This window comes from Sinocyclocheilus grahami, unplaced genomic scaffold (assembly GCF_001515645.1).
Source record: "Sinocyclocheilus grahami isolate Dianchi unplaced genomic scaffold, SAMN03320097.WGS_v1.1 scaffold1735.1, whole genome shotgun sequence".
NCBI lineage: Eukaryota > Metazoa > Chordata > Actinopteri > Cypriniformes > Cyprinidae > Sinocyclocheilus > Sinocyclocheilus grahami.
In genome coordinates, this window is record NW_015506914.1 from 154,531 (window position 1) to 166,606 (window position 12,076).

Sequence of the window (12,076 nt, forward strand, 5' to 3'; positions counted from 1 at the left end):
AGGCATCATCTAGTTAAATGTGCACTAATTTGCATTAAATTCCCAGAACAGAAATCTGAACACTGCATGAAGCCAGGTTAAAAATTCTTGTTTCGTTTTGTTGACATATTAGTTTGGAAAGTTTTTACAGAGGGGATTTTGCATATTTCTTTTTATCATTCGATAAATAAGAAAACACTGCCAACAGCCAGTAAACATTTTCACAGTGTTTTTAGGAATTTTATATTATACATTGAATTGTATGTTATATGAATCAGATAATTGAAATATGAACAAACCTCTCTGTAAAAACCTTCAGAAATATATAGGAATAAAACTGTAAAGTTTAGTGTATATAAATGCTGCTGAATTGGAGAAAAACTCCTTTTGAGAAAACCACGTTTAAAGATACGTATGTATTGTAATTGAAATCTACAGACGCAAAATTGGTAAAATAAAATAAACAAAACAAATGAATGTTTTCTTTCCACTAGACATGTTATGGAAGCAAAATAGCCCAAAATAACTAAATTAACCAGTGAAAAAACAATGGTTTTGCATGTAGTGCCTTGCCTTAATTGATTATTATTAAATGTTTGGGTGGGATACAAAACTTAATAGAAACAGAACTGTCAAAAAATGTCTTTTTTTATTTCATGGTGACTTGTTGCATAGATCAGCAAAAATGAGCGAGGCAATATATTCAAGATTTAAAAGCATATATGTGACCCTGGAGCACAAAACCAGTCTGGAGCACAAAACCAGTCTTAAAGAGATAGTTCACCTGAAAATGTGAACCTTTCAAACCCGTAAGACCTTCGTTCATCTTCAGAACACAAATTAAGATATTTTTGATGGAATCTGAGAGCTGACCCTCCCATAGACAGCAACGCAACTGAAATGTTCCCAAGTCCAGAAACGTAGCAAGGAGATCTGTAAAATAATCCATGTGACATCAGGGGTTCATCTGTAATTATACGAAGCTACGAGAATACTTTTTGTCCGCTAAAGGAAAAAAAAACGACTTTATTCAACAATTCGTCTCCCCGCATCACCCTGGTGCCATTCTGGAGAATATCCACTGGACGGAAACAACGTATGCTGTTCTGTGTCAGCTGCGTCACGCCGGATCTGTTTCCTGCGTTGTTGTGATTTGATCTGAACGGAAACAGTGTATCCGTGTCCATCAAAAATATCTTAATTTGTGTTCCGAAGATCAACGAAGGTCTTACGGGTTTGAAACGACATGAGGGGGAGTAATTAATGACAGAATTGCTGAAAAACAGCTTTGATATAAACCTCCTCTATATGTAATTTGTTAACAAGTAACAGTAATTGTAATTTAAGTGATTTTCTTATGTCAAATGTATTTATTTTTCTTATTTAAGGCAGAACATGTGATTAGAGGGAAAAAAATAAACTCGCTGATTGATCAGTACATTAAGATAATTTTTTTGTAATACAAGTTTTCTGAGTTGTTATGTTTAAATATGCAAATTAGGCATCATCTAGTTAAATGTGCACTAATTTGCATTAAATTCCCAGAACAGAAATCTGAACACTGCATGAAGCCAGGTTAAAAATTCTTGTTTCGTTTTGTTGACATATTAGTTTGGAAAGTTTTTACAGAGGGGATTTTGCATATTTCTTTTTATCATTCGATAAATAAGAAAACACTGCCAACAGCCAGTAAACATTTTCACAGTGTTTTTAGGAATTTTATATTATACATTGAATTGTATGTTATATGAATCAGATAATTGAAATATGAACAAACCTCTCTGTAAAAACCTTCAGAAATATATAGGAATAAAACTGTAAAGTTTAGTGTATATAAATGCTGCTGAATTGGAGAAAAACTCCTTTTGAGAAAACCACGTTTAAAGATACGTATGTATTGTAATTGAAATCTACAGACGCAAAATTGGTAAAATAAAATAAACAAAACAAATGAATGTTTTCTTTCCACTAGACATGTTATGGAAGCAAAATAGCCCAAAATAACTAAATTAACCAGTGAAAAAACAATGGTTTTGCATGTAGTGCCTTGCCTTAATTGATTATTATTAAATGTTTGGGTGGGATACAAAACTTAATAGAAACAGAACTGTCAAAAAATGTCTTTTTTTATTTCATGGTGACTTGTTGCATAGATCAGCAAAAATGAGCGAGGCAATATATTCAAGATTTAAAAGCATATATGTGACCCTGGAGCACAAAACCAGTCTGGAGCACAAAACCAGTCTTAAAGAGATAGTTCACCTGAAAATGTGAACCTTTCAAACCCGTAAGACCTTCGTTCATCTTCAGAACACAAATTAAGATATTTTTGATGGAATCTGAGAGCTGACCCTCCCATAGACAGCAACGCAACTGAAATGTTCCCAAGTCCAGAAACGTAGCAAGGAGATCTGTAAAATAATCCATGTGACATCAGGGGTTCATCTGTAATTATACGAAGCTACGAGAATACTTTTTGTCCGCTAAAGGAAAAAAAAACGACTTTATTCAACAATTCGTCTCCCCGCATCACCCTGGTGCCATTCTGGAGAATATCCACTGGACGGAAACAACGTATGCTGTTCTGTGTCAGCTGCGTCACGCCGGATCTGTTTCCTGCGTTGTTGTGATTTGATCTGAACGGAAACAGTGTATCCGTGTCCATCAAAAATATCTTAATTTGTGTTCCGAAGATCAACGAAGGTCTTACGGGTTTGAAACGACATGAGGGTGAGTAATTAATGACAGAATTTTCATTTTTGGGTGAAAACTTTTATGCCAAAAATCATTAGGATATTATGTAAAGATCATGTTCCATGACGATATTTAGTAAATGTCTTACCGCTTAATTTTTGATTAGTAATATGCATTGCTAAGAACTTCATTTGGACAACTTTAAAGATGATTTTCTCAATATTTAGATTTTTTTTGCACCCTCAGATTCCAGATTTTCAAATAGATGTTATCACGGCCAAATATTGTCCGATCCTAACAAACCATACATCAATGGAAAGCTTATTTATTCAGCTTTCAGATGATGTATAAATCTCAATTTCCAAAAATGGACCCTTATGACTGGTTTTGAGGTCCAGGGTCACATTTGGTCTTACAGAAGATCCTCAAGGTCAGTTGTGGGATAAAAACAAGGTCACCGTTCTCTCTCTGTCTCTCAGCGTTCCCAAAGAGGAAATGGAATTCCAGCACAATCTGGAGCAGATTAAAGAACATGAGGAGGCCAATCATTCCACTCCATTCCTGGGCAGCTTGAGTCGCATTCTGGGTGTCCAGTCGCCCAATTTCTCCCGCCCGACACCCACGTCCCGAGTCTCCCTCCTGCGGCGGCGTCCCCGCGCCCCCTTCTCTCGTTTCCCCCTTTACCTCCATCCCGAGAACTCTCCGATGCCCAGCCACGCCCGGAATGCTGACATAGAGGATGCGTTCTCATCCATGCCTCTATACGAAAGACCCGGTTTCTACAGTTGCCCTCAGACGCCCATCCACTGCGTCCCTCCGTCCATTCCTCGCCCAAGGCTGCGAAGAGCGCACGGCGACAGCTCCAGCTCCCTGGCGCATCCCCTGGTGGGCTCGCCAGTCCTGTCTACACCTGACACGCCCGCGCCTCCGTCCTCCGCCTTCCCTTGGGTGGGCGAAGACAGTGAACATTCGGGTCCCGCTTTCTGCTTTCCGGACCCTGTGCCTGAGCTGTTACCCAAAGTATGGCCAAGTCAAGGGTTGCCGTCGCGTCGGCCCCTGCCTCTACGACTCTCTTTGGACACGTCGCCATCTCCGTCTACACCCGAAAGGGTGTTTTCTTTCACCCCTCCATCTTGGCCGCAAGCTCAAATCCACACTGCCAGTTCAGGGAGTGTGAATGTGACCGCAGCGACAAACAGCAACAGTAACCTGTGCAACGGGGCAGCAAATAATCCCTGGCCAATCAGCAGAAGCACCACTGCAAGCACAGCCAATCCTGTCAGCACCAGCCCCACAGCAAGAGAAGATATTATGGTACGTACCTGATGGAAAATAGAGTTTAGTTTTGCAGTGCATTCACATCTAGATTCTTAAATACTTTATATAAACTATTGGAATTTTCATGACTTTCTAGGCCTGTGTGATTAATAATATGAGTTTTTATTCATATTTTAAAGTTTTATTTTTATGTATTGTCCATTTTAATTTTAGATTAGGTTTTAGTAATTCTAGATTTTTTTTTCTGGCTCTCTTTCACTTAGTCAGGAAATGCTTTATGAATTATGCATCTATTCTTAAATAATTGATGTATAGGTATTTTCATGAATCTTCTAGTGTTGTTTTAGCATCCTAAATATACTATAATCGTTTTTTGAATTAGTATTTATTTTTATGTTTTCCATTTTAATTTGACTAAGTTTTAGTAATTTTGTGCGTTTGGTCTAGATTTTATTTTTTTTGCTGACTCACTTTCACTTAAAGACAGGAAAAGCTTCATGAATTATGCATCTATTCTTAAATTTCATTCATCATTAATTATGCATGTCTGTTCTCAAATGTCTTGTTTTCTTTTTTTTTGTTGTTACATCCTGCCAGTAAATGTGAGCCTGGAGCACAAAAGCAGTGTTAAGTCGCTGGGGTATATTTGTAGCAATAGCCAACAATACATTGTATGGGTCACAATTATACATTTCTCTTTTATGCCAAAAATCATTAGGATATTAAGTAAAGATCATGTTCCTTGAAGATATTTAGTAAATTTCCTACTGTAAATATATCAAAACGTAATTTTTGATTAGTAATATGCATTGCTAAGAACTTTAAAGATGATTTTCTCAATATTTAGATATTTTTGCACCCTCAGATTCCAGATTTTCAAATAGTTGTATCTCAGCCAAATATTGTCCGATCCTAACAAACCATACATCAATGGAAAGCTTATTTATTCAGCTTTCAGATGAGGTATAAATCTCAATTTCAAAAAATTGACCCTTATGACTGGTTTTGTGCTCCAGGGTCACATATATCTCTGATCTAGGAACTCAATTCTATTTATAGGAACATAAAAAAAGGACACACACAACTTCACTAGTAATATTTTTTATTGAGATCAATGATTTCATATAGAATACTGCATATAATGTGGCGTATAATATCTACGGTTGGGTTCGGGCAGGATCTCTAGTAAACTACAGCAGAGTATCTCATATATCTCAACACTCATATGGCCTGACATGCTTGGCGCACTGACTCCGTCATAAACCCAGAGACTGTCTAAGAGCTTTCCTTTCCCAGAGTGTGTCTGTCAAACAGATATTCGGCCATGCCGTTCTGAGGGGCGCCCATCCGCCGCAGGCTGCTCACCCAGTCCGCCAGCTCTTTAATGGACTTCACCTGCTCGTCCAGGTAATGCGTCTCCAGGAAATCACAAACCTGTGACAGAAAGATTCAGAAATATTTCCCTTTGTGACACTGTTAGTTTACCACTAACGATCACTTACAGTAATTACAGGTGGTGATTTTAATTCAGGGTTTCTACATAAAACTCCTTACAGACGCGAGGGTCAGTCTTGCCTTTCATATTCTCATGAATGAGGTCACATAGATAGATCTGATCCTAAACGGGATAAATTATGTGTTCTGGGTAACTCCCTTAAAACAACTGACAGACAAAGCCTGTTCTAGTCACAAAATACAAAAAAAATGACAAAATACACAATGTTTTTTGGAGATGTTACTACAGGGTTTCCAAACTTTCTGACTAAAGAATGATTTTTTTAAAATAATGATCACAAATAGACATTTCTAGCCAATTATTTATATCTGAACATAACTAGGAAATGTAGAATTTTTAGAACTTTTGAAATGAATGCATTTATTTTTATCATTGTATCATTAACATTCTATTATAGTTTTTTTTCAGATTTTGAATTGGTATCCATTTTAATATTTTCAATTTTTCATATTTAGTTTAAGTTTTAGTCATTTTTTTTAAATGCCTAGTTTTTATTTCAGTTTTAGTTTGAGTTTTTTTTCAAACATTTTTTTAATATGTAAAGTCATGGGATTTTAAAATTAGCGATTAACAGGGTTTTCTTTAACTAAAAGTACAACCATAAATACATTTTTTGTTATTCGAAATAAAATAAATATTAACTAAAAATAAATATTTAATATTTTTACACATTTTATTTCAGTTAATGCTTATTTTAGTGCTTGGGCAACGATTAATTGCGATTAATCGCATAAATTTTTTTTAATCGTGATTAATCGCATCCAAAAAAAAAAGTTTTTGTGTACATAATATCTGTGTGTGTACTGTGTATATTTATTATGTATATGTAAATACAAACACATGCATGCATATATTTAAGAAAAATATGTTATGTTTATATATTAAATATATTTATATATAAAATAAATTATATGAATATAAATATATGTAAATATTTTCTAAATATATACTGTATGTGTGTGTCTTTATATATACATAACAAATATAAACAGTACACAAACAGATATTACGTTCACAAAAACGTTTAATTTAGGATGCGATTAATCCCGATGAATCGTTGCCCAAGCACTAGTGTATTTTATTTGTAAATAACAAAAGTGTTTTTAATGGTTTAACTTTTAGTTCAAGACAACCAAAAAATAACTTCCATGACCAAACCCTGTGCCTATGTTTGTGTACTTACATGTGGATCATTATGTTGAGTTGCCAGCTTGTGAAGCTCCAGTAAGGACAGATTTACACTCTTTTCCAGAGCCAGAGCACATTCCAGCGCTTCCAGACCGCTGCCCCACTCATCCCGATCCGGCTTCTGCACACACACACGCTCATTCACTCCAGTCATTTCACATTAGAGAGACAGCGCTGTTCTGTACCTTGATGTCCTGCAGGTAGATCCGTCCTCCTCTGTGGTTCTGCAGACTCATCAGCTTCTCCGCATGCTCTCGCTCCTCCTTAGACTGCTCGTGGAAAAACTTGGCAAAATTGGGCAAAGACTTGTCATCCCTGTCAAAATAATACGCCTGGAGAGAAGAGCAGTCAACCACGAACCCTTTAGAAACCCCCGAGGACAGTTCAGTCCGTTCACACAGAGCTGTGGCGATCGGTCGTATAATGAGTGTGTGCTCTCACCATGGACAGGTAGACGTACGAGGCGTAGAGCTCCAGGTAAATCTGTCTGTTAATGGCAGCCTCACACTCCTGATGGAAGCTCTGTCTCACCTGAGAAGTCATGATTCTGAAACAAGACCTCAAATTGTATCCGTACGTACATATGAAGGTATATTGGTTTGAAAGTTTTTTTTTTTTTTTTTACTTTTGTAAATAAATACACACATTATACACACACACGCACCCATAATTACAGGCCTCTCTCATCTTTTTAAGTGGGAGAACTTGCACAATTGGTGGCTGACTAAATACTTTTTTTCCCCACTGTATATATATATATATGTGTGTGTATATATATATAATGTGTGTGTGTATATATATATGTGTGTGTATATATATATTTATAGATAAAAAGTACAATATTTTATATATACACAAATAGATGTATATTATAAATTATATATGCATGTACATGGAAGGTCATAGATTTTCTATTTTATTTTTTTTGGTTTTAACTAAAATCATTAAAACATTTTCGTTATTTGAAATAAAAAAAAATATTAGCTGAAATAAAATATGTAAAAAAAAAACAGTTTTCAAAAATGAAAATGTTGGTTTTAATGGTTTTAGCTACAGAAAACCCTTTTAATCACTAATTTTCTAATTTTCAACATTTGCAATTTTCATTTGTTTTAATTTGAAGTACTAAAGTAACTAAAACTGAAATAAAAAAAACAATAAAACATATGCATACGTTTAAAAAACACACAATAAATGACTAAAATGTAAAGGGAAACAAATATGAAAAAGAAAAATACAAAAAAAAACTCACATTTCGAATAAAAACTATAATAGCATATTAATTACACCATGCTAAAAATGATAAAACACTTAACACGTGATTTAAATACTCATGTTGTACCCTTATTTTAGATGCACTGCATAAGCATTTAATATATAAGATGCACTAATATGTAAATAAGTCATAGCTTACCCCGAGACAAATATGAATTAATCCTGATCCAAATCTCACACAGATCTCTCACAGTGTGTCCTGAAGACAAGCGAGACGCAAGAGCAGCTCTCTGATGACCACAATCAGAATTATTGACATAAACAGACGCGCGCGCGTTATTCTGGCCCATAAATAAACCCCCAGAGGTCACTTTTCAAAATAAAAGTGCTGATAAAAATAAAACAAAATTACATTTTTATATATATATATTTAAAAAACACGTGTGATTTCACAGATACTTTCAATAATATACTATATACAATAATACGCTCGTATTATCTATTTTAAAAATAAAAGAGGTTTCTGAGTTATCCCGGTCCACCTGATGTCGCTGTTTAATGTAGAAGGCTTTTAATATGAATATTGTTTATATTCGTTCGTTCATTCGCCTGTCGATTAGAGCCCGCCTACTGACGCCTGCCTTTGAGCCAATCAGTTCGGAATGCTTACGAACGTCACGCAACGTAATTAATATTCATGAGCCATAGTAGCAGAAAAGCAACTTCTGATGTTTAAAATGAGAAATGGATTCTGTCTCGCTGCATCCACCCTCTACTGTGTTTTTTGATTTAGAGACAACTGGTTTAGGTATGTGACTTTATAAATTAAATCCTTATTTAAGCACGAGAAATGTGCAGCATTATGCTAATGATGGTATGAATCCAGCTTTCATGCATGTCTCTACTCAGTGTTTTGAAAACAAAAGTTATGTATGGCATAATTCTCAAATCCTAGACTATAACATTTTTATTTTTTATAATTTATTCATAATGGTATATAAACGATCCTTCAGAAATAATTCTAATATGCTGATTTGGTGCTCAGTTATATTTGATGATCAGTTTTAATACTGGTTTCTCTTATTATTATTATTATTATTATTGTTGAAAACAGTTTTAGATGTTAAAAATTCAGCTTTGCATCACAGGAATAAATTACATTTTAAAATGTTTTGAAATAGAAACAGTTATTTTAAATTGTAATAATACTTCACAATATATATATATATAATAAATGCAGCCTTGGTGAACATAAGAGACTTATTTAAAAACATATATATATATATATATATAATTTATTTATTTATTCATATTTTTTGACCTATAGTGTGTGTATATATATATATATATATATATGTGTGTGTGTGTGTATATATACAGTATATATGATAATGTATTAGTGTGTATGTACATATATACACACACACACACACACATATATATATATATGATGTTTTTTATTATTTAATTCTAATACACTGATTTGGTGCTCAGTTATATTTGATGATCAATTTTAATAATAATTATTATTATTATTAATGTTGAAAACTGTTTTAGTTAAAAATTCAGCTTTGCATCACAGAAATAAATTACATTTTAAATAGTTTTGAAATAGAAACAGTTATTTTAAATTGTAACAATACTTCACAATTATTTTAATCAAATAAACGGAGCCTTGGTGAACATAAGAGACTTTAAAAACATGTATATATTTTTTTAAATATTATTTTGACCTACTGTATAGGGTGTGTGTGTGTGTGTGTATATATATATTATGTTTTTTTATTATTTAATTTTTGCAAAATGTTACTTATTGCATATATTCTCCACCTCCAGATCCCTCGTGTGATATGGTCCAGCTGGAGGTCACACTCTCCAGGATTACAGGTTTCAGTGTGAGACGTCACCGTTTGTTTCTCCATCACCAGCTCTCTCCGAGAAGCCCTGCTCTCCTTCATAACCTTCCTCCGGATGCTGGGTCGGCCGCTCCTGGTGGGCCACAACATCCGCAGGTTTGACTGCCACGTTTTGGCCAGAGCTCTGGATGAGTTCGGCCTTAGGTCAGACTTCCAGAAAGAGGTTTCTGGATTCGTGGACACCCTTCCTTTGGCCCGACAGCTTCTCAAAGACAGTGGCCTCCAGAGCTTCAAGCAGGAGAACTTGGTTAAGACCCTCCTGGGAGTTTCATATGCGGCCCATAATGCTCTAGAGGACGTATAAGCCCTGCAGAAACTCTACTGGGCCCTCAAGCCCACGGCCAATCAGATCCAGCAGCACATTTTCCCTCTGTACTCATTGGCTACTGCAGCTGTCAATCAAGTTCCAGCGCCATCTGGACAGAGCGCTTTAGTAAAGCACTGGATATTACAAGAGAAGAAAGAGCAGAGGATTCATGATCTCAGATCAGAAGCACACACCACCTTTATTTAATCAGTATTTATAAAACCAGTTAAGATGCTTTTATTGCAAAAAAACCAATGTGACGCATTGGTAATATTTTGTATGATTATGGTTAGCAACTAATGATGTATTTATGTTCTTTAATAAATAAGTGTATTTAAATACCTATATATTTGTATTATTTATTTCAGATTTAATTTAGTGATTTAATAATTAAATTAAATTATATATTTTTATTATATTTATATAATTTTAAATATTTTTTTTGTTATCATAATTTTTTTTATAATTTCTCAAATCTTATAAAATGTTTATATTTATTTATATAGTGTATCCTTCAGAAATCATTCTAATAGGCTGATTTAGTGCTCAGATATTATCAATTATTATTGATGATCAGTTATTAATGATGGTTATTATAAGCAGTTGTGCTATATTTTAACAGTTGTGTATATTTAAATTAGTTATAAATTTAATTTAAATTATATTTAATTTATACTTTTAGCATACGTGAATATTTAAAAAAAATAACATTAAATTTTATTTATTATTCTTAATTGAATGACCTATTTTCTTTTTATATATATATATATATATATATATATTTTTTTTTTTCCCCTCTGGTTTTGGGAACAGGCCCATATGGATCAACTATTAACCTTAATTTACATGTCAGGACTAGATCTTCTACACATAATGAATTTGCTTAGTAAAATAGTGGATTTTTCTAGTAAAAATAAATAAAAAAATACTCCATGTATTTGTGTGAGTACGAGTATAAAACAAAATCATGTATAACACAGAAGTTAACAATAATTCAATACCAATGGTGAATAATAATGAAATATTTACATCATTACGAAAGCTTTACATCATTTCTAAAAGCTTCATTATAAGTCTACTGTATATTGTATGTACAGACTTTTGAAATATAACGCATGTACTCCAAAATGCATTGTTTTATGAAATTTTGCTAGTTGAACTAGAACATGACACAGTGTAAGTGTGTAAAAGCAAACACAGTGATCCAATAAAACACAATCGGTTCACGCCCAGGCTGAGAATGATTAATGGAGAACCTAACCTTTGTCTGGGAAACCTGTTGTGTAAGTTTAGCTCATAAAAACCGGTCAGAAACGAGCAGGTGAAAGATTACAGTTATTTATTAGAGATTACATACAGAGTTCCTCTTCTCAGACACATGCTCCATTACAGCTCGGAAAGCGCCATACATTCATTCGCTCGGTCTTTAGCCATCGATCGCAGAATAATACAGCTCCAAAAATATAGAAAGAATCCTGGAAACCAACAGGGTTGAGGTCAGTCTTCTGGTTTTACATGTAGGAATCTGACGAGGGCACTAAAAATACAGTGAACAAACATCGGGATGCCGGTCATTCCCAGCATCCTTTGTGCTCTTCACACTGCTAGTGCAAATAGTAACTACAGCAATAAAGCACAACCACACATCAAGCCATACAGTTGCACTTATGAGGAAGAATACAAATCGGTAACATAGTTTCACATGTATGAAAACACTTTTTCAGGTTGCACTGGTAATCAAATCACAAAGCTCGTGTCTGTCACAGGAGTGGCTCGTTTAGCAATAAAACTGTTTCACCATGTATGTTCTTCATGGAAGAGTGTGTCCTCAGCAAGGACTCACTACTGTTCTTTAGTAGTAGTAGCGTCTTAAAAACGTTAAAATTGGTCTAAAGTCTTTGTTACCAGGTTTTAATGTAAAAGTAAAACCGTTACAGTCCTCCATCTGGGTTTGATTTTTTTGAACATGCAAAAGGTGTTATG

General features: G+C 34.3%; 1 protein-coding gene and 1 pseudogene across 2 annotated transcripts; one reads left to right on the forward strand and one right to left on the reverse strand.

The window, feature by feature from the left end:
* Positions 1-5,014: 5,014 nt before the first annotated feature.
* LOC107572324 (ferritin, heavy subunit-like) lies at positions 5,015-8,225 on the reverse strand. Of its 2 annotated transcripts, none has more exons than XM_016258753.1 (5): positions 8,092-8,225; positions 7,097-7,202; positions 6,841-6,987; positions 6,651-6,776; positions 5,015-5,385 (listed from the first exon to the last, which is right to left on the reverse strand). In XM_016258753.1, the coding sequence occupies exons 2-5, from the start codon at positions 7,196-7,198 to the stop codon at positions 5,227-5,229; spliced, it is 534 nt and encodes a 177-aa protein (XP_016114239.1). In that variant the 5' UTR covers positions 7,199-7,202; positions 8,092-8,225; the 3' UTR covers positions 5,015-5,226. The 2 variants fall into 2 exon arrangements, with proteins under 2 accessions (XP_016114239.1, XP_016114238.1); XM_016258752.1 differs by having other exon boundaries at positions 5,016-5,385; positions 8,070-8,225.
* A 337-nt stretch (positions 8,226-8,562) lies between these two features.
* Positions 8,563-10,375, forward strand: LOC107572323 (uncharacterized; annotated as a pseudogene).
* Positions 10,376-12,076: the final 1,701 nt, after the last annotated feature.